Here is a 24,037-nt window from a genome sequence, read left to right as displayed (position 1 = left end):
AGTTGTGTTCTGCATTTGTTTATTTTGCTGTTATATATGAAAGATTTGTAAAAGGAGGTTTTTTTGTTTGTTTTGTTTGTTTGTTTGTTTTTTCTTCATATGCCTGAGACTGGATTTGTTGTTTAACGTAAATATGTAGTTCACTGTAACTAAACTGTTATGTACATTTAATGATATATCCAGAGTCTGAACTTACATTTCTTAATTTGCCATCTCTAATGCCAAGTATCTTGATAAGTCTTCATAATTATTGAAATGTTCTAAATGTAAAAAACAATTGCGTGTCCCATTATTGTTTTGATAAACATATGGATTACCCCTGAAACAAGACTTGCAAACAAATGTAACATAACAGTGATGTCATCATTATAATATGGCAATTCATATTATGGAAGGTTCCAGTCTTCTTTGGAATTGTTTTGAGCCTTTGAAGATCAAAAAGTACTTTTTAGAATAGCCTTAGAATATGTCATAGACGTCGGAGGAGTGGAAGGGGACAGTGACACCGAACAGGTTTCTCCTCTGATACATTTACAGAGTGGAAAACATTATCTGGAGCACTGATTTTTAAGTGGCACTCAAATACTTAAAATGTATCTTTCCTCTGATTGAACACTGAGATTTTAGAGCATGCAGTTCACACGCTTACATCAGAATCGGAGAGAGAAAAAACTCATCCAGCTGCCAAGCGGTACTTAATTGATGTGTTAGTGATATCAAGTACTGTATACCAACTTGTAGATACATGTTTGAATAACCTTGCCTTGTGTCATCTGAATGCACTATATGATACTCACTAAATATCTATACATATAAACGGTAAACTGACGTTCTATGCATTCCATTAAGTTTGAGCCATTTCAGCTTTCTGAAGTGCTCAGAGTGTTTGTATTTTTTCCCATTATGCGGTAACTGCTTTCATCTCCACACTCCCGCCACTGGCTGTGTCTTCATATGTACTGGATTGTGGTTCTCCACACTTCAGCCCCTTGCTCTAGCTAAGGTTGCTATCCAAATAGCAAATTAGTGTTCAGTTAACAAATGTGTTTCGTGAGTTTGCAGGCTTCTTTGAACATGCTTCATGACCAGTACGCCTCGGAAAGCACATGCTTTAAACCTTTTAGGCAGATTAAATGTAATGGTATATTATAATTGCCTCAGTTTGCTGAATGACTTTCAGCACCTTAACCCAGCCAAGCCTTGCCTTTCATGCCGAGCAGCGCTGATTGTTTCTGCACTGGCCACAGTCGTTTCACCCCCGGCCTGGCCTGTCAGCACCGCAATTAATTCAGACAAAGGGATCATTCATCCTCATCGGCAGGAGCGGCTCAGACCATTTGTCTCTGTGCCTGAAGCCCCCGACATCCCTAAATCAGGACTTCCTGACCTGACCCTGATCAGGAGGCCCGCTTTGACTGGCACAATTAATTGTCTTCACTGGTGATCTTAACTTTGAACTTGCACAAACTAGTTATTCAGTGCAGCCCGTAGAAATGGTTGAAAGATGCATATTTTCTTTATATTGCTTTTGGTTTTTTAAATAAGCAGAGATCTAAGAGTCTGTTATTTTTTCTCATAAACATCTTTGTTGTACGTGGATATAGTTTGTTTATTTTTTTAATCTAAATTACAAAGACTGAGCTTATTTATATTTTATACTGTTTATATAACTCTGGGGCAATTAGCAAACCATTGACAGTATTAAAGAGGAATGTAATTGTATATTTTCCTCTGATAGCACTTGAAGCCTTTCTGACGTCGTTGGTGAAGCAGGAGATGGCGGAAATGCCACGCGGGGTGTACCACTCGGCTCTGAGAGGAGCTGCCCTACGATCGGACCAAGGGAAAACTATCGCCGGGATTCCCGCTTTCATGCTGAAAACATATGAAAAGAACAAGCAGCCAGGTTTAAAGCCTGGCCTTGCAGGTTAATACATTTGAATACCTCTTTTACTTTCTTCTTTTCTACATCAACTAAAATATATTTGTTTCCCCAAAGGGTAAATAATCTGCCTGCTCTCTTCAATAGGCACTTAACAATGTGCAACATGTCTGCTGGGTACAGTACTGAATTCAAAATATACAGATCATTGTGTGCTCTCAAGTGATGTTGCTGATTTAATTGTTAAAATCAAATAGTATGCACTAACAATTCCAATTCTTGTGAAGACTGTTGTGAAAAGCCAACTTTTTGTTAAGGCATATACTAATCTTCCAAAAAATCAGAAGCTCTGATATACTCCTACAAGTTCCATCTCCTTTTCACCCTCAATAAGGATTCTCGTGTCATTTGTGACGTATATAGCATCTGGACGTCACGATTCAGTGACAAAGTATGTCTCTATAGCCATAGACTTGACAGTCTCCCCATTACTCAAGAGACAAAGTTTACAGGAAGTTGTTAGTGCAGTTTAGCTCCTCATTAAGCACCATTTTTCCCACACTTTCTTTATTAAATTACATTCTCCCTCTGAGAAGTTCTAAGGGTTAAAATATACATACCTATTTTACTTAAATGAGGCAATAAAGTGAAAAGTGAAACAAATGCCAAAATTAGTAACTTGGTTAAATATGCTGTTTTTGTGATGTTTATTAATTAATGGTTGACACATTTAATCTGTTAAACATTAACTTAGGGGCCTGTAAAAACAAAAAAAAATAACAACCCCCAACATGGTTTTTGTACATATGAACTGTATTATCCTGAACTTCTGAAGTGTTCTTGTGTTCTAGCTGGTCTGCTGCTGTGTTATGACCTGCCCATTCAGACTGACAGAGATGGAAGGCCAATTAATCGTTTCCTCGTTAGTAGAGGACGCTGCTATCAGCAGATGTTGGCAGCCCTTATTCATGAGGTATTTATTTATATATCATTTCATGGGTTTCTGCTTTCTTTAAACTCTTAAATTATAGAATTTAAAAATTATTTGACCGAAGATGGTTTTGTTTGTAACATACATCTGTGCTTGGTTATTCTTATTCCTTTTTTTCAGTTTTGTATGCTTTTAAATAGGGACAATCCTCACAAGACCTAAATCTCCTTCAATCTGCTGCTAAAGTCTGTGGGGATCTGGGCATTTTAGCTGGATACAAGTGTGATTCTTGCATATTACATTCAAACCCTCAACTATACTGGCATGCTTTAGGCAGCAGGTTTGGCCTTTATTCACCTATACACCTTCATTCTGTCCTGTTTTGACATCATTAGAAAGATAACCAGACAATTGTGTACATCCACACTAGTACAGCACAATATCAAGTAAACACTGTATGCTACTTTACTATGTAAAGAACGCTGATGGCAGAGGAATTTACTTAGAGAAAAATCTGGATGGTTTTACCAGTATCTCATCCATAGCCTCAACCACTAAGTCTTCCAATTTGTAGCATACTGACAGACTACTGATACAGATTCCCACTTTAGCCTTCCTGAGTCATTGTTAAAAGACAAAGGATTATGTTAATATTCTAGTAGTAGTCCAAGAGTTCGTAATAAAAATTACTTCTTCTCAGTCACTCTTAAGATTTAAAGCTAATCTTGCCAAAATGTATTTGCCCAAATCTCAGAGAATGACTTTGCTTACAATAGAATTGTCTCCTTACATTATTCTTGACATTAAGCTTTAAAAAAAAAAAATAATAATAATGATATACACATTTAATTATGCATGTTACCATACCCTGAAATTGTAGTCATTATTCAATTAAGGTCCAGTGAAGGCATAATGAAAAATTTCTTCACTATGATGTAGTAACATTTCACATGCATCTGGGGGGGAAGCAATAAAAACAGGGATTCTTTTTTGGGGGGGATTTTTTGTGGATGTGCCTCAATGTACTTTAATAATAGATTATTCTTTTTTTTTTTTTTGGTTGTTGTTTTCCTTAAAACTTATGGGAACAGTCACAAACCTAGGACAGGGCTTGTCTGGGGAAAGGGAAAGCCTCTTCATTTTCTTGGGAGACATCCAGAAAAAGCAGGCACAGTTGCTCGCCCCAGTCCTGCTTTTGTCCTTGTGCACCAGCCATTGCAGGAGACTCTGAGACATGACAACATACTGGTGCTCATGACCCCTGAACCAGTTCACACTTCTGCAGGAGTGGGCTTCCATAAAACAAAAGTCTAATTGCTATCCCAGCTGAATGTCATGCAAGCTGATTCCATTTAGCCTCCTTAGTAGCAGTGAAGGATATCCCCTTCATGCATGGCAGTAGAAACCTGGATATATGCCGCATTAAGGAAGCATCACTCTGCATGTGCTTTACATTGTGTTTGACTAGAGCAAAGGGACACAAAAACCTGGCAGTGCAAGTGTGATAGAGTGGAGCAGTGCCACCTAGTGGTGGATGTCTTATCTCCATTGTTGGATGACTGTTTTAAGTGTAAATTAATACTTCTACTCTAAGCATTGTTGCTTTTTCTGATTGCTGAAATATTTACTGCCATTTTAACACCTGTTCTACTATTCATAGTGACATCTGAAGAATCATCACTCAACACCATAGTTATAGCTGTATTTATATTTACATATATTTAAGGTTGAACTCCCTGACCTCTGGTTATTCACCAGCACATAGTTGGTTGAGGTAGATGAATTCACATGGCATACTAATTCATATGTATTTGCATTGAATCTGTGTCTGTCTCCCTGCTGACTGGTGAAGACTGTTGATGTTGATCGTTGGCTTGCCAAAACAGAAATCCAAATTATATGGTTTAATATCTTTGTTACAGTAGATATTGATTCATCTCAGTTTATCTCCTTTACTTAACTTTTCCCTTATTAATGAAGCTTCATCCCAAGTGATGATGCCTACAGTGCTTCATCTCATGGTTTAACTTTATTTTATGAATTAATGATTGTATTAATTAATGACTCTAATAAGCAGAAGCTGCACATCTACTTGGTCCAGGTGGATTCAGGTCAGCCAGTCTAATTCTGCTTATTAAGTTTGAGTTTCCATGGTGCAGAAAGGTAATGCTGTCTAGATGTTTCTTATCTGCTGGTATACAAGAGACTAGTGAGACAGCTACAGTCAGGGATTGATTCAGCAAATTCCCTTGTGAAAGCTTCCTATCAATTGAACATGAGTTTTGTGCAGAATAAAGTCACTCACATGGGCTCACGGAAGAGGCCTGCTTTTATATCACGTTTGGTTCTGCCTTTCTATTTTTACTTATGGGGTTTTGCTCCTGTCCACAGGTAAACATCCAGCCCTCAGAATGGCATCGCTCCCTTCTCCTGCCACAGGGTTGGCGGGGGTTCATGAGCAGGGCCTACCACGCTGTCTTACAGGTGAGTGTCAGAGCAGTCAACTCCATTTGGGTGCAAAGTCCTGCCACGTTAAAGGCGTTGAGTACAGTCTCTGCATCTTTCAGGGCCCGATATAATTTAGGGGGAATACACAGTCTATTCAACTTGCTGAGTTTAAAGTGGAAAAGGTATGTAATACCATTGGAACAATTACATTTAAAATTGTTTGCAAGGCTCATATGTACTTGGTAAATTAGGTGTCTGTAGTTTACTGTGTCTCAGCTTTGGTATTGATGAAATAGATAAAGCACGTAACAGCTTTCAAATGAATGTAGAACTAACATTTTTTATGACATGCTCACTTGGCTACAATAAAGAAGATATACAATTGAAAAAAGTTGTTGGATTTAATTTGTCACCTTTTATAGCTTTAAATTGAAGTCATTTATGTCTTCGGCTACTATCGTTATAACTGCAGAAAGTCATTGCTTTGAGTACCAGCATAGGGACACTGATCAACACAAACTGTTACCCTATTATAGTAAACCGTGAGATATAATGAACATTTACTCAGGTCTAGGGCCGGACTGAATCAGAGAGTGCAGATTTTTGACGAAAAAACACAAATAACCTTTAAAAAGTAGAATTCCCACAGATTTCAGTTAATTCAAATGATGCACAAAATGAAAGTACTGTATTACCATCTGTCACACAAAAACAATCACAAAAGTAATATCATGATCACACAATAAAATAATAATATAATCAGAATAAAATGAATCCATAAAACAGTACAAATACTCATTTCCACATTTGTTTAGAGTACACAGAATACACAGGTTCATAGAGGATGTTGGTTTGACAGTTGCATTTCTTTGCTATGACAATTGCATTTCAAGTTTTGATTTGAGGTACAGCTCCCATGTATCGGACAATCTTAGTTTGCGTCTTACAAAAATAACCTTGTGGCACAAAACAAAATGTCAAATTGATTGGAAAAAGGAAGCATAGCAAAGATGATGCCAGCAAGAAATACATATCTATCAAAAAGCAAGCTATCATGGCTCAATAATGTCCATGTGATTTCTATTAAGCCAAGGATTACTTTTTTGTACCTTTGACTGCTGTTGGGAGCAGATACTGTTAGAATATTGAAATCTCACATGCAATCTGTATGTCTTTATAGAAGATCATTAAATCCAATATATTAATTTATGCAGATTATCTGCAGAATTTAAGTAAAAAGTTCTGCAGAGTACTAGTGTAGGTACTCTGATCAACACATTTGTGATCTGAGCTAAGCAGCTGCAGTAGGGCATGTCCACAAAGTTGGAGATATGTTTTGTATAGCTTCAGTTGTTAAGTGTTGAATTGTATTAAACAGAATGTTTGTTTCTGTGCTGTGCTTTTTTCATTTTACCTCATGGATAGGATTCCCAGTGATTCACAGATGTATAGTTTGCTTAAATTACCTTTATATTCCATTCTTAGTATAATTAAAAAAAACACAGTAATAACAAAGCTCTGGAAATAATTCCTGAAGACATCATGTGGATAACTGTTATGAAGAGGTGCCTGAACAAGCCAAAAAATAATGCGATGTACATTATTTATGAGCTTGAAAACATTAAACTCTTTCATGACATATTCTTATATTCGGCTTTGAGTACTGTTGCCCTAAATTAGTTTTACTGCAATATTTTGTGTTGAATATAACAATCTAATCTGAAGCGCAATGCTGTTAGATGTGTGGTGTGATATACATTACAACAATGAAGGAATCTCAAACGCTATTACTATAGTATAAACAATTAGCTTTTCTCTTCTTTGATGTGACGGCTCCTTGGTTATATTTTAATGTTACCTTTTCCACAGGGTCGACAAGCAGAGATTGAGATGCAGCAGAAGCATGGCAAGGACAGCCCTGAGGAGCTGCAGTACAAGCAGTTTACAGCCTGGCTCTGGTGAGGAGATCCCTGACCTTGTAGTGCTAAGGACCAGACACATTGAAAGCTTTGCACAACACTAAGGGTTACGTTATTGGTTAGTTAATCAAACATAAAAATGGTTGTTAAAGAAATAGGTTCAGCAAAGTTTACAGAATGATCAGAATGTATCCCTGAAAGTCGTCTTTGATGATAATCTTGATAAAATATCAGCAGAGTGTGGATTGCAGTTCTGGTCAGTGCCATGGTTCTGTACCAGCAGCCAGCCAGCACTGCCTGTTTCCTATGCTCTGAGATGCGAGAAACATAGCGCTCAGGTAGTGTGCAATGCGAACTCTTTCTTGTTCTGTCATCTCAGTGAGTGATAAGGTGGCAGTATGAAAGAAAAAAAAAAAAAAAAAAAAGCACTGGGCTCAGGGTCCTGATCTGAGCACTGTTAATCAGTCTGTGCTGGCGGTTAAAACACAAGGTCAAGTCAAAAGTGTCTTGTCAATTATGCAATCTCTGCTTTTTCTCCCCCGTGCAGGGTCAGAGACCAGCTGACTGATGTTGTCAAATCTGCAGCGAAGTATGTTTTTTTTGTACTGTACCTTTTGATATTCTTTCTCCTTGTCATTCAGTCTTAGGATCGATTTGCATCTTAAAACTAGACAATTTTCAAGGTCAGCATTTAGCATTTTCTATTCTACAGAAATATTCTTCCTTTTCTAATCAGGTTAAAGGTAATTTTTTGTAGAAAATTAAGAGCAATAGATCTTTCCTGAAGTATGTTATGTGCTCTTGACATATGAGTTGTGTTATTCCACAGGGACACTCCTGTCGTGCAGGGGAACTCTCTGTTAGCTCTGACTGGACTGGCAGTGGCTGTAGCCAAGTATGAAAACAGTCTGCCAACAGATGTTGAGGGAAACCCAGAAGTAAGACATCCACACTGTTTATAGTATTCATGGCATAAATAAACACTTATTATTAGCTCCATGCGTGCAATCATGCAATGTTAAACAGGTATCATACAAGGTTATCAAATGTGTACTTCTAATTATAAGACATAGATATGTAGATATGATTATATATAGAAATTGTATTTCTGTATATAACTATTAAAAGTCAGCAATGAATAATCCATTTTAATGCACACTGCTCGGAAGTCATTTGATAAAGTTCATCACCTCAGGCTTATGAGCAATTTGTGATGGTAATTTATTATAAATAATGTAGGGTTTATTTATTTATTTATTTTTAGAAACAAACTGCCCTGGTTAGTTCCGTTTGGCAATTTACAATCTAAGCAAAAAAAAAAAAGGAAATCCCCCAAAGTGTATAACAATATGACATGAAGCAAGAAGGTAAATCAATGGCATGAATGTACAGTCACTTAACTTGGTCAATGTAATGTGGAACTGTTGTTGTTTGTTTGTTTTCTCATCTTTTTTTTTTAGATTGGTGCTGATATACTGGCAACAAAGCACTGGCTTGCCATGGTATTGGATACTCTCTTGAGTATTGTCAGCAGCAGCTATCGCCCTAAAGGACGTGTATTTCCATGGTTTCAACATGTAAGAACAATATGTCCTAATTCACATTTAATTCAGTGTTACATACTTATACTAAGGCTGAAGCATATTATTTTACACAGACAAATTAATTCCCTCACAAATTCATGACATTCATTAGAATGTGGGTCAGGATTTTTCAAGCCAATGCGGCAACGAACAAACAAATACTGAGATAATGCTTTATACATATATTTCACATTGGAAAAATGGCTGCAGAATATATTGAAATACATTTTGAAAATGTAACTAAATATAACTTTGTCTCCCTATGTTTATATATGAGGATAACTTTTGAAATCCATACACACAAGAAACTTTCCATCACCTGTTATTTACAATGCATTTCTCATATTTATCCATAGTATTGAGCCAGTTGTGTGCACTGGGATCACTCTGTCCTCTGGTACCCAAGCACTTTGTCTAGTGTAAGCAGTGACACAAAGGAAGAGCAGGAAGACGCAGCGGCCAAGTGAAAGTGCCATGAAACCTGTTGACGGCGGTAAAAGCACAGGGGCTTGTTTTGTTTGTGTCCCTGCTGTAGAGATCCTACTCTGGGGAGAACACCGCCAGTGCCATCGCGCGCTCCTGTGCTGCCCTGGCTCTGTCCCTGATGGTGCCCGTGTTGATCACCTCCCACAAGGAGAGCATAGAAGAAATACTCAACACGCTCGCTGCAGGGTTACCTGGGAGACCGAACGCAGACGAGTCCCAGGCTGTGCAGTTCCACACAGGCCTCGCCATGGGGATGTTCCTCTCCTGTTTGCATGAGGAGCGTATCAGGTGGGGGCAATTGACAAATAAAGAACTATACTTATGAGGACTGCTGATCCCATGCATTAACTTTAAGAACATAAGAACTTATATAGAAGAAGAAAACAAACTTTGAGCCATCCTGAAAGTCTGCTGATTTGTTAGTTATGAATTCAAGGAGCGTTTAAAAATGCTTGCTGAAAGAGGTTATTATTTTTTTAAAGTAAAAGATATCAAAGTTTTAGTTCTGAATAGAAATGACCATGAAATGTGTTAAATGCCAGTTTAAAATGATTTTAAGCAAATTAATTTCCAACAGATAATGACACACAACAATCTGTACACCATTAATTTCTCAGTTGTTAAATTAACTCCACACTGCATCAGTTTAGCTGTGTGTTTGTGTGTAGGGAGCCTTGTATAAGCAATGCAAAAAGTAAGACACTTTCATTGTCTGACCTCATTTGCATGTGTTTTAGAAGCTGAAGCGGTGCTAAAGTACTCCCATTATTACACGGCATGAGCACTTCTGTTTGATGTGGAGTTCTCCGACAAGGTTAAAGGCTTCTCTTCGTTTAGATCGGCCCTGTTTCTAAACCCGTCTTGGTAGTATTCTTTTCTCTTGTAACTCCAGTTGAGCGTTCATAGACGCCTTACAAAGGCCTCTTCAGACAGGTTCTCAGTGGCTCCAGTTTATTTAAGTATTTGAAGTTTAGACGACTGGATTTGTCACCATCTGTTTTCCTATATCGGTACTTTTTGTAAAGTTGAGAACAAAACAAATTACTGTGAATGTATTAACCGCTGAATGTGATGAATATGTTTCAAAATATCCTCCTCTTTACTATGTCAAGCCTTTCTGCTGGTCTTTTGATTGCTTGCCTGCATTGTCTTATTAGAGCACCACCGGGGTTACACATAGATCATTTTGATGTAGCACCTGTCTATGTTTAGGACTTTCATATTTAGAAATGTTTGCTCTTATTGCATGCATTTAACACATTGAACCCTATTAAATGTGCATTTCTCGTTTCTTCATAGTTTTGTATCTGGTCTAAATTAATGGCAAGTTTTTGCAATGCAGAAAGAAAAAATATGATGTAGACCTGAAATTTCTTAGTCTTTTTTCTTCTTTTTTTGTATTTCTTCAGCTCAATCTTATTGCAGATTGAAACTGCATGTTTTTTTTGCTCTCGAAAACAAAATTGGTGTATGCCACTCTTCACCTTGTGTACTAATTGGTTTGGTTGATTTTTCATATTAGAGCAGAACAAGCCTAGACATTTTGCAGAGCACACATTTCAACTACAGGTTTTATTGTTGCCATAGGCAGATGTTATTTGCTACAAAATATTATAGCTAATTACAAGTTATAATTTAGTCGAAAACTAAATGTTAATGGCGATGCTGCATAAATTATTTAGGATTTAATGTGCTAAATAATTTGTAATTTGGTCCACTTAAGGTTTCTGTTGCACACATTGTGGTTTCCTAAATATGAAAGAACCACCCAGTATGTAATGAAAGCATGCCATTTATCTGGAAATAACAGAAAAGTATGATAAGTATAATAAATGTAAACTGTAGATTAGTCATGCGCTCATATGAACACTATATAATATATTATTTGGTTACACTAACACAGCTCTTGGTCGACACCATGGCGACTTCAAGAGGTTTGAATGCCTGCCTGTACTGTTAAGAAGATGTTTGAAGCTGGTGTTTGTACACTATGGTCTCTAGTTCACCATCTTCTCTCTGTCCCACTGCAGCGATGTCTCGGGACAGAAGATGAATCTGCTCCTGATGAAATCCCTCGATGCGCTAGAGGGCTGCTGTTTTGATGACAGTTTGGAATACAAGTGAGATTTTAGTTTGTATATATGTCCCATTGTCTCAGAGTGTGGTGTATTCCTATCCTCCCTGCCTTCTGGAAAGCAAAACAGCACTTCTAAAGATTTCAGACAACAGCCTGCATGTTACTTGCACATATCCAAAATATATTTACAAAATGTGCAACTCGGGTTTCACTGAATGAATGTCTTCAGAAGTTTTTGTGAGTGATCGCTTGAACACTTCCAACACGGAGCATACTGCAGGCACATTCGAGCTGACAGTGTTGGAAAGTGTTCTCGTGCAAATTGAAAGTTCAGCTGTTGCATAAAGCAAAAGTGACACTTCCACTGTAGAGTGTTAGGAACTGAATAAGAAACATCTAGCTTTGCCAAGAGGAAACAAATGTTATTATATTCCAATGGAGTGGCAGTCCAAAGTTAACACTAAAGAACTGTCAGAACTCTGTTCAGCCAACTGGAATCTCAACATTTTTTTCGATGCTGAACTCTGAAGTATAATTTCTAGAGCTTTGAGTGGACAGAAAGATCCCTCTACCACCTGTAGAAACATCTAATTTGACTGTAGCATAGAACATATAATAACAGAAACACAATCAATAGCCCTGGATAAGGGTGTCTGCCAAGAAATACAAATTATAAAAAAATAATAAAGCATGGCAATGATTAATTAAACATTTTAGATCAGTCCTATGGGTTATAAAGATATATATGCTTACACCACGTAAACAATACTTTCAAAAACTGTGCCATATGAAATGAGTCTGTTCAGAACAACCATGGTCAGACTGTTACACAAATAATGGTGATTCTGTGCAATAGAAGCATTTGAGTCAAAAAAGCTGTTTCTTGACCTGGACTAACCCCTTTGAGAGACAGCAGTTGGCTGTGAAGTGGTGGCATAAACGTGTGCCTGTGGTTGCACATCGTGGGGCTGTTTGTCATTCACTTGTCTCTTCTTTCCTTTGTGGTTCCTAGTACTGGCTGCATCCTGGGAGTCGGTCTGGTGCTGTCGTTGCTGAGCCATGGCAGTCAGACGGAGTCGCGTGTGCATGTGGCCGTGACCCTAGAGAAGCTGCTCCACAGCCTGGCTGACAATGGCAGCCGTGGCAGGATGCTGCAGGAGGTGACAAACACTTTTTGATTTGTCTTGTTAAGTCATTCAATACCTTAACCTGCAGCAAGTGACAGGAATAGCTTGATTTACTTTCAGAGACCTGGGCCTTTCTCACTCTCCCCCAAATGCATGTCAGTGTTGACCTGTAGGAGTGTGCAGGAGTTCAGGGGCAGTAGCTGAGCTCTAACATAGCTTCTCTCAATACTACTATTCTGGTTGAAATATGCCAGGTTTTGTGTATTATTATATTAAATGACAGTTAGGTTATGATGTATGTATGTACAATTTGATGTTTTATAATGAGACTTTTCTTTAAACGATTAGTCCACATCAACGTGGCATCAATGTAATGTGCTTTCTTGCATTGAAAATCTGCCCAGCATATTATTATTATTATTATTATTATTTTTATTTCTTGGCAGACGCCCTTATCCAGAACGACTTACAACATAAGTGCAAACAAAGTGCAAAAATACAGTGAAATATGCTGGAAATTGGTTCTGCAGTATGAGATTAAAGGTGTGTGTGTATATATATATATATATATATATATATATATATATATATGTATATGTATGTATGTGTGTGTATATATATATATATATATATATATATATATGAGTGTGTGTGTGTATACAGTTAGGTCCATAAATATTTGGACAGTGACACAATTGTCATCATTTGGCTCTGTACGACACCACAATGGATTTGAAAAGAAACAACCATTTTGATATGTGGTCCCCCCAATTTTAGGGGCTTGAAAGTATTTGGACAAACTAACATAATCATTAATTAAATTGTGAGTTTCAATACTTGGTTGCAAATCCTTTGCAGTCAATGACTGCCTGAAGTCTGGAACCCATAGACATCACCAGATGCTGGGTTTCTTCCCTGGTGATGCTCTGCCAGGCCTGCACTGCAGCTGTCTTTAGTTCCTGCTTGTTCTTGGGGTGTTTTGCCTTCAGTTTTGCCTACAAAAACATTCCACTTCTTCGCCTTAAAAAAAGTCTTGGGTTGCTTTCGCAGTATGCTTCAGGTCATTGTCCATTTGCACTGTGAAGTGCTGTCCAATGAGTTTTGAAGCATTTGATTGAATCTGAGCAGATAATAAAGCCCTAAACACTTGAGAATTCATCCTGCTGCTTTTGGCAGCAGTCACATCATCAATAAATACAAAGGAACCAGTTCCCTTGGCAGCCATACATGCCCATGCCATAACATGCTTCACATATGAGGTGGTATGCTTCAGATCATAAGCAGTTCCTTCCCTTCTCCATACTCTTCTCTTCCCATCATTCTGATACAAGTTAATCTTTGTCTCATCTGTCCATAGGATGTTGTTCCAGAACTGTACTCTTATCTGGTCTTCCTGTTTCCTGTTTACATCTGGTGGTAAACCCTCTGTATTTACTCTAGTGAAGTCTTCTCTTGATTGTTGACTTTGACACAGATATGCCTACCTCCTGGAGGGTGTTCTTGATCTGGCCAACTGTTGTGAATGTTTTTTTCTTCACCAGGGAAATAATTCTTCTGTCATCCACCACAGTGCTCCTGAGCTCACAAGTGCATTCTTTTTTTTTAAGAATGTACCAAATAGTTGATTTGGTCACACCTGATGTTTTTGCTATTTCTCTGATTGGATTGTTTTGATTTCTAAGGCAAAACTGAAGGCAAAACTCCCCATGAACAAGCAGGAACTAAAGACAGCTGCAGTGCAGGCCTGGCAGAGCATCACCAGGGAAGAAACCCGGCATCTGGCAGTTAATACATTCAGGCAGTCATTGACTGCAAAGGATTTGCAACCCAGTATTGAAACTCACAATTTAATTCATGATTATGTTAGTTTGTCAAAATACTTTTGAGCCCCTACAATTGGGGGGACCACATATAAAAATGGGTGTAATTCCTACACCGTTCACCCAGTTTGGATGTAACTGCCCTCAAATTAAAGATGAAATTCTACACTTAAAGCACATCTTGATTGTTTCCTTTCAAATCTATTGTGGCATACAGAGCCAACATGATGACAATTGTGTCACTGTCCAAATATTTATGGACCTAGCTGTATGTATGCATATGCATCATGGATGGATTGGAAGGTAATGAGGAGAATCAAATCATTTCCACATTTATCTCTGTTTGTAATTGATCACAGGCCTGTCATTTGGGAAATGTTGAAAGATATTAAATATGCCTGGTATAGTTAGCAAAGCCAGAAACAAACAAAGCGGAAGAAGGAAATCAAAGTGATTGTTGTGAAGTGATTGTTAACTCGGGGATGAGATCACAGCTTCCAGTCATTTTAAGTTAGGAGTATCCATATGTGGTGTTAATGTTGCCAGTATATTTACAAATGACAGGTTATGTCAGACTCCTATAATTAATTCAATTAATGTAGGTTACATGTACAGCCACAAAATGTGTAATTTCTTACCATCTGTATGGTGATTTAACACTATACAAGCAGCAAGAGTTTTTTTAGGACCATCACAGAAATTGACTACATTAATCTCTTCATTTTCCTATGTAAATGGACAGGGTTGTGTTGCATCAGGTGCCAAGTCTGGTGGTCTGTAGAAATAGAGGGATACTGGTATGTGCCCAAGTTCCTCAGCTATACAGTTAGATATTTCACAGGGGACCATTGGGCAAAATAAACCGTTCTCAAGTACAGGCTCTTTTTTAAAAATATTTTTATAAAATTTTCAAGATAAGCAATTTAAAAAGGTAATGCATTCCAGTAGAAATAAACGGTGAAGTAGACAACCAGAATATCATATACATTATTGAATATTGTATACATTTTTTTTGTGTTTGTTTCATTTTAGTGTATTTCACAGCTGGATTACATTTGTTTTAAGAAGACAGCTGGGGCACACTTACCACAGTCTTTAATTTGAAGCATGAATCATCGTTTTTCACCCTCGAATGTGCCATCTTAGTGTCATTGTTGTTCCCTTCTCCAGGTTTTGGCATATTCAGTGGCTTCCGTCAGTGTGTCTGCTTTCAGTGCTGGCATTATTGATGCTGACAAAACTGAGGAAATCATGACCAAAATCCGAGTCATGACAGAGCAAAGCCAGCAGGTAACAGTGTGACTGGAATTGCACAGGTTGCAGTATTTCACAATTTCATGAAATGTTTCGTGAAATATTGTTTAAATCAGTATTAATACACTCTGAATATTGAAGAATGGTTGTTTTTTTTGTGTTCTTTTTTTAAACCTTTTCAAATGTTTCCAGAAAAGACTGATCCTTGTGCTATAAACCCACATTTACCTTTGATGTATTAAGCAAGGTAAACTCATAATGTCATTTAAATCTCTACATATTTTCATGGGATCTTGCTCAAGTGATTACTGTTAAAACAAATAAACAAAACTAATAATATATAAATATATAGACCAGTTTTAACTTGAGTGAAGTATGACCAACATGGCACTTTGATATCCACAGGGTTTGTAGTTACAGTACATTATGTAACCTGATGCCTGGTTTCTTACTTTTCCAGCAGAGTAAGCCATTCAGTTCAATTCAATTCAAGCAATAATAAAAATAGCTAAACAGGTTTATGGATATTTGCACTGATTTATTTTTGTATTTTGTTGATTTTCTATCTGCTCACATAAGTCAAATTGTTTGTTAAATTAAAAAGAGGTTGCAGTGCAATGTTTTTTTTTTATAAACACAGGAATTGGTGCAGAGGAAAATAAATAAAGACACCTCTGTTTTTCAGTCTATTATTTTAAATTTGACTAACATAATATCTTTTTGCTTTGCCCTGCTCCTTGTCACCAGCTAATCTCATTACGGCTTCCTATTTCCTTTGTAACTTGTGCAGTGTGACCAATCATGTTGTCAGGTCATCTGTACCCTCCTAGGATGGCTATTTAGGTCTATATTGACTAGGTATCATATAGTTAGTATCTGAGACATCATTATAGGGAAAAGGAACATGAGGCATTTATAGAATCATCAAAAATCAATATAAAAGGAATATTCAGTACAATACACAAAAGTTAATTGCAAAACATCATTAAACTTTCATCCAGGGTTACCATCTGTACCTCTGAATACCCTTCTTTAATGTTGTGAGATCTCATATCACATGATAGGGCTTTACAATTACATTGAAACATTGGTTTCATTAAGTAGTGCTTTAACTTTTTCATCTGTTTTTCAGACACCAGGATTTGCCTTGGCTTTAGGTATGACTGTTCATGGACTGTCTACTTGTGGGCATGGTAAAGCTGAGGACTTTTATGGCAGACTTCTGGGTGCTTGGATTAAAATACTCCTTACTGAGGTAAATTCATATGTCAAATATCACCCAGGTTTGTGTGTCAATCAAGGTGTCCTTAAAATGAGATGAAACCTCTTGTTTAACCGTCAAAAATAATTCAAATTGTGTGTTTTTGGTTCTTTCAGGGATGTCCCACAATGCAGCGTCTGGCAGCTGTCAATGGTTTAGTTGCCCTAGCAGGATCTGAAAATTACCTTATTCAGGTATGTTTGTACAGAACTCTCTAAAGGCAAATGACAAATGAGTACTGCAGTTACAATCACAATTGTTTCTGTTTTAAATGACAATTACAAACCCATTCTCTCCCCATTTTGTATCTATTGTGTTTTCACACTCAAACATGGGAATTGTGGGATTAAAATGTGTACTTTCCATCAATCAAGCTGTACACAAAGAGTCACATTTAAGTGGTGTACAAATAATAATTATTTTCTTTAATAATTATTTTTTCTGGCAGGGAATGTACAGGATTTAGTTGCTGTTATATCTTTAAATGAGGGTGCAACAACAAGGCAAATATATATAAACAAAGAGTCCAAGATGAAGATTATACACAGAAAATTTGTACTTAGTACTTTAGTCAGAAATAACTGAAGCCTCTGAGCTAATTTCACTTGTCACAGGAGTTGTAACCAGAACTGCAAGCCTCAAAATATGTTGAATATAACAACACCTCCCTGGACCGATTTGAATAGATAAGCTACGTTTTTCCCCCCAGTGCTGATTTAATTAATCTTTTTAGTGTTGTAAGTGTCTGTTACACGGACTGTATGCGATTTCATACTCCTGATCGGTAAAAATAAAGCATTTTAGTTATGCTTTGTGTTCACAACTTATACAGATGGTAGGAGAATAATTAGGTTACCCAGTAAATTATGTAGGCAGCATTGATGAAAACAATGAGTTTTAAAAGCAACAATGGCATAAAGTTGTGATAACTAAACTTATGGATGCTCAAAACATATTTTCATGGCCTTACTTTAAAAAGCTTGTTCTGTGCAAAACATGATTGAATATATACTCGCGTCTCCTTTATCCCTTACCATAGGGACAGTGCAGGGAGGTATTGATGTGCGTACCACTGCTCTCCTGCACTTGGGAATGGAGTCCCTACACAGCAGAAAACACAGTGCATGAATTTTGCATAACCTCATTGCTACACCAGCATTGTTGAAATTAAGTCGTATGCTTATGTTAGTGCCCCCACATAGAACAGACTTTAATTTAGTACTGCCTCTCTCCTGCCTGTCTGACCACAGAGAAATGCAATTAAAACCATATAGAAAAGTTAGACTCTAACACGATACTTCAGCAAATGCCCTGGGACTGAAAGCACATTTCGATAACCATTTGGTGTCCTGTAGTGCCATTACTCCTTGACAACATTGTCCTGTAGGGTTTTATGGTCTTTTCATTCTCTGTATACGTAGCGTTCCAGACATATCAGAAGGTTCTGTAATTTAGACTGGATCGAACACTGGAGATTTTCAATCTCTCTAAATATGGCCTCACACTCACGGCAGGAGAGTGTGTAAGTGTGTCTGTACGACAAGGGGCTTTCATTGAATTTTTCTGTCACTGCTTAGAATATGTCATTGTCTAGAGCCCTGCCAAAAAAGAAAAACCAGCCGCGCTAATGTAATTGTCCATTTTAAATACCACAATTTCACACCTGGTAATAATATCAGCCTCCTACATCTACATTGAGCACTTCCTAAAGCACAAAATGTTAACTCTGTGTCAAGATAGCTAATTTAATGTGGCAGGGTTCTTCGCTGGAAAGTATTTTGGAAACCTAAGCATATGCAATATATTTCTAAAACTGCTAAAGCAGCAAGCACATCCTGCACCCCTGTGTTGCAGGTTAATTTCAGTAGAATATGGTATGTGTGGTAAATGTCTTTCTTTCACACATACTCCTGATGAGGTTTCTGTTTTCTACATACTGCTGTTAGTTACATAAGCACACATCTCAATTAAATCTATGGGTGAGTTCTCAGTAATATGATTTCAGTTTTACAGTATGGCTATACATTATTTAACCTTAGTGCATTTCTTGTTGAATCCCCAGAAAAGTACTGCACTGAACAACATAATTTGTCATGAATAGTAAAATAGTCCAGATTTAAAGCAGTTCATTCCTACGGTGATTTTAAAACTGCTGACAGCATCACATAATTCAAAGCTGGTGGAAAAAAAGCCCTTGATCACTTATCTGCAGAACAATGAGAAGGGGGGACCATGGGTTCCAGTGGGATAATGAAATAGCCCTACAGCTTCTCTGCTCTCGTAACCAGGGTTCAGATTGTGCTCAGCCAGCTAGCCCACTAGCAGACATTAATCCACATCTTAGAGGCATAGTGCTGTTTCTCCACAATTTATCTCCTTTGGTGGCAGTTCTGAGACACCAAACAAAAGATTGACGCTCACAAAGGGTGATGTGCCCTTTCACTTGTCTCAGTAGATGGTCCCTTAATGCCTGCAATAAGACCCAGCAAGAGCATTGTGGCATAGGGATACTGAAGTTGTAAATGACATACCTGCTCAGTGGATAGAGAGTTTCTTTTTTACTGCTTCCATTAGTAAATCCAATATATATATATAACAGCTATAAAACTGTGTGGGTGAAGCAATTCACATATTTTTTTTGCTATTACATTAATACATATAGGGAGACCATGCTTGTAGATACAGATAGGGAACATAATATGGAATTTTATAGCATCATTGAGCACTCAGTGGATTGTATTAGCAGAGAAAAAAAAGAAAGCATTTCTTTAACTTATCTTGGAAAGCCTGGAATATATGTAGATAATACTCCAGCTGATTTATGGCCAGGCCTGTTCATGTCTGACCATCTGTGGCCTTCCTGCAGTTTCTTGGGAGCTGCAATACCCAGAGCTCCTGTTTAATACGGGCTCTTTAATACAGACCAGGAACCGCTTTATTAGGCGCTCATATGCACAAACTCCACAAAAGCTACAATGGAATTCTTAAGATCAAATGCCGTTTAAAAATGTTGTATTGTGTATGTCATGGTAGCTTACATCTGGTGGGAGAAAACAAGTATTTTCCTGGTTTTAGAAATAACAGCATACTACTTGAGAATGGAAAGTGGTTGCTGTTTGCAAGGCAATTCTCCTCTCCCCCTCCCTCTCTGCTAAAGCTGAGGCTTTGTACCATAAATTACACCAATCAGTGCCCCTCTCCTCTCGGTTGGAAATAAAACTCGCAGGACACCAGTTGTTAGTCCATTTCTTCCCCTATATTTCCATTTAAATGCAAATACTCGCCGCCTTGGATGACTGCCAGGAAACATTTCCATAGAAACATCCAGTAACATAGCACTGTACATTTAAAGCTGTCAGTTGTTGTCAGACTGGGTTATTGTTATTGTATTTAATTTTTTTAATCTATTATTTAAAGGAACAGTTCATATCAATGCTGCTTTTTTTCTTTTCTTTTTTTTTAGATGCATAGCCAATTTCATAAAAAATATTTTTTTGTGTCCCTGTAAGCTCAGTATTTCTCCTTCTCACATGAGAATACCCATTTAAATCTCTGAACATCGAACATCTAACATCTGATGATAATATATCAGCAAGCAGACACTTTTTCACTCAGTTTGGAACTAATGTTGTTCGATTTGTTTATCTCAAATGTATTTAATTGTATTTATTTTTTAAATACTGGGCTTTTGTGAGCTCCCTCTGTCTGAATTGCAAATGGTCCTTTGAATCTTTGGAGATGCTGAAGGATTTTTTTCTTCTGTACTTTAGGTGAGCTTGTCAAGGGTAAATTTTGAATGAAGTGCTTTGGCAACTGCAATAAAAAAGAATTGTGTCACTTAACAAGATTTACAAAATCTTTCAAAATCTGTTCAGTTGATTTTGAAGCACAATTTCCATACTTTTTAATGATTGACTGTTGCTCTATTTATTTTTTCTTCAAATATATTTTTAGTTCTAAAACATAAATACCATGATGACCTTTTGAATATTGAAATATATTTCAATTTTTTTGGAAAGCAAACAAACTAAAAAATAACTAGAGAAGATGCAGCTCTATGTCATTGCTAATTTTAGCTCAGTTCATCAAAAATATGTCCAATTAACTGTATAACATGTAATATTAATTGGTTATTGTATCATGGCTTTAACTGTGTTGTAATTTTGGATTGGATTGAAATTTAAAGATTTTACATCTTTATTATAATAACAGAATATATTATTTTGCATGTATTTAATTCCAATGAAATGAACAATGTCTGCACTGATCCACAGGCAACCCCCACACTTTTAATTAATAATCCACTGCCTGAATAAATATTCAGATTTTAGAACACCGTGGCTGGTGTCACACCTACTAAAAAGTATTTGAGTAGATTTAATATCCATGGACTTGAGCATAAAATACCCGCACAATCTTGCATCTCCTTTAAAGGGCATATTGAACAATACATGTCACCCAGGAGGCAGTTACAGCTGGAGGCAACGTTGTTGTAGCAGTCAGAGACTGTTGTGTAACTCCTAGAATTCTGAGTTTCTATGGTGAACAGCCTAAAATGTGGTTTCACACAGAGTTTTTTTCACGATCCATAATAAACGCCAATGTAGCTTACTTTGGGTGGTTTAATTTAATAAAGGCATGTAAACAGTTAAGAAGGAAGCTCACAGTATGCACTGCCACTCCATGCAGCAGCCTCTCTGCAGCCATGAAAAGAAGAAACTGCTAATCACCATGGCTTGCTGTTATGAAGCCTTTTTTTAACACAAAGCGCCAACTGAGGCAGGGCACAACTGTTCAGAGCGCCAGTCAAGTTCAGTCATGCAAAATGAGGAGGTTCAGGGAAACATCAAACATTGTACTTATAAAAGTATTGTTTTGGGGGAAATATCCTCCTTACACTTGAAAACCTTTTGCCTACTAACACAGTGCAGTGGCCATAGTTCACCAGTGTGTAGCACTATGGGACATTTCACAGCTGTAACAGTTGTTTGTAATTTCTATTATAAACATCTTTAGTTTCATTACATGTAAACTATATTACTCAAATATTGTTTTATTCAATCAGTAAGTCAAGCAATAAATTAATGTTAAACCATTTTGCACTGTTAAAATTACTAATTTTGTTTGTTTGCTTCCCTGTCCCCCATTTTAAATTTTACAATCATAAAAACTACACAATAAAATGTAAAATGGATTGTCATTCCTTTTACTTTTTTACCTGCAAATTCTACACATTGTTAAATTTCACATTTTATCCTCCACGTCACAAAAATCCTTAACATTTGAACTTTCCCCACAAGATGGCACCAAAACTGCTAATGTAAAACCGTTTAATATGAATCCTTCTAGTGTAATAAATATTATGTTTGGCAGTTGGGTGAAGTGGCTTGTTCAGACAACATGTCATTCAATGAGAGATAATAACAGCTTTGTGGAGGCCTTAAAAACATGTTAGGAAGTGAACGGGGAACTTGAATTAATGTTAATTAAATTTATTTCTACATTTAAATTATTAACTTGAGAGTAGATTTAAGTATTACAATATTTAATTTTCTCTTATACACACAGAATTCAGAAATACATCAGTCATTCATTTTCTGTTAGAAATTACATTTAAATATTGTCAGTAATATAAAACCTATGGCACATACTATTTATGCATTCAAAATATTATTTACTTTTAAGTATTATGGAAACAAACCAGTATATTTAACCCCTTCTGCATTATACTAACCTGGCTGTATTTCTTGTTCATCCAATTAACTGCAGTGTTTGATGTTTGATGTTTTTCACGATTTGGCGTCCTTAGTCTTTGAAGAGACATGTTGTAAATATGAGGTACTACTAAGTGAGTGACTCTTAGTATATGATGTGAACTAAAGCTTGGCAGGTTAAATGTGCCAAGTCTCCTTCAATGAATGGAAATCCAGTTGTTTGAGAAGGATTTTCAGACTTTGTTGATGAAACTAATCCAAGTCAACAAAGACTTACAGCATGCAATAAAGTGAAGAGCTTAAATAGTTTGACACTGATTATACAGTGTATTGTATTGAAACTGAATTATATAAATATATGAATCCTTTGTTTCTTGTTACAGCTCAAGTCTGAATCTGGTCAGTCCTCCCAGCAGCAGGGCCGGATGAATGAGGTCATCAGAGCAATAACTCAAGTAAGATGATCCTTGGAGTTTCAAACACTTACATATTTCAATCCTGATATTTCACTGTTGTGCTTCACTGTAACCGACTTCACTGCTACTACATCTGCTGTATCAACATCTCTTAACTGATGGATTGCTCAGTAAATATTACTCATGTTTTAAACCGAGTAGGTTCTACAAGGTATGTTATGTTTTTTTTGGAAATGCTTTTCACTTTATTTTGTATCCTAGTTGAACAGAAGGCATATATTTCTCAAAAGAGTGACACTTTAAAGTTTTCTACTGATTACTTATACAAGACACTAGAAATGTGATCTCTCATTTGGTACATCTTTCATCACAGAAAACTAGATATGCTGTACTAGAAAATAAACATCTTACTTTATCATTGTAAAATATTCCTTTAGCAGGCTTTTTGCCTTTATTTGAAGTAGGGCAAATAAAAAGCATTCTGTAACTTTCTCCATAGATCATTACTTTCTCTAGTGCAATTGGCCTACAAACAAATGCCTCCTGTCTTATTGGACATCTTCATCTAGCAAACCTGTCATCCAGTCAAAGCAGGACATCAGGTGAGATACTGCAGGATTATTGTTCCCGGCAAGGTCTGTGTGAATGGGTCGTTTTGCCAGCAATTTTCCAGCAAGGGTCCTAGTCAAATGTGTCTGTGTGAATGTAGCCAGAATATGATTGCCTGATTGTCAAGTCCTTGCATGTCGACGCAGTGCGTCAGCAAACTGACGCAACCAATCAGAATAGGGGCGCATTTTTGCGACCACAACACAACAAGGTTAAGCCACCTTTGAACAAGAACTTGTGACCGTAACGAGAAACAGACCGGGTTGTTAGAAATGGCGCAGGTTGAAAATAATATAGTCGCAGCAATTCTGAGTGTTATTAATTAACCAACAGGTTGGCATATGTAATGCTAACTATTGTGACACATGTCAGATGTTATGTACCGATAAATCATACAAAATATATTATCTCTGTACAGGCAAACGTGTTATCCCCCTCACACGGGGTTTGTTTCAAACAAAATTGTTTTGGTTCGTTTGCTTTGAAACAATGTATCAGTCAGTGTGCTGC

At 37.0% G+C, this 24,037-nt stretch overlaps 1 protein-coding gene across 2 annotated transcripts in view; it reads left to right on the top strand.

Annotated features, from left to right (window-relative positions):
• Positions 1-24,037, top strand: part of focad (focadhesin) — a 71,499-nt gene that overhangs the window by 35,335 nt on the left and 12,127 nt on the right. For both annotated transcript variants that reach the window (XM_066720253.1, XM_066720254.1), the window contains exons 20-34: positions 1,739-1,927; positions 2,734-2,855; positions 5,205-5,297; positions 7,131-7,219; positions 7,728-7,769; positions 8,010-8,118; positions 8,641-8,757; positions 9,299-9,537; positions 11,280-11,369; positions 12,339-12,486; positions 15,444-15,563; positions 16,660-16,782; positions 16,905-16,982; positions 22,886-22,957; positions 23,418-23,520. In XM_066720253.1, the coding sequence (XP_066576350.1) occupies positions 1,739-1,927; positions 2,734-2,855; positions 5,205-5,297; positions 7,131-7,219; positions 7,728-7,769; positions 8,010-8,118; positions 8,641-8,757; positions 9,299-9,537; positions 11,280-11,369; positions 12,339-12,486; positions 15,444-15,563; positions 16,660-16,782; positions 16,905-16,982; positions 22,886-22,957; positions 23,418-23,520 (1,734 nt within the window). The remainder of the gene's footprint in view (positions 1-1,738; positions 1,928-2,733; positions 2,856-5,204; positions 5,298-7,130; positions 7,220-7,727; positions 7,770-8,009; positions 8,119-8,640; positions 8,758-9,298; positions 9,538-11,279; positions 11,370-12,338; positions 12,487-15,443; positions 15,564-16,659; positions 16,783-16,904; positions 16,983-22,885; positions 22,958-23,417; positions 23,521-24,037) is intronic.

Source organism: Amia ocellicauda, chromosome 13 (assembly GCF_036373705.1).
Source record: "Amia ocellicauda isolate fAmiCal2 chromosome 13, fAmiCal2.hap1, whole genome shotgun sequence".
Taxonomy (NCBI): Eukaryota; Metazoa; Chordata; class Actinopteri; order Amiiformes; family Amiidae; genus Amia; species Amia ocellicauda.
This window is presented reverse-complemented; position numbering and strand designations above follow the sequence as displayed.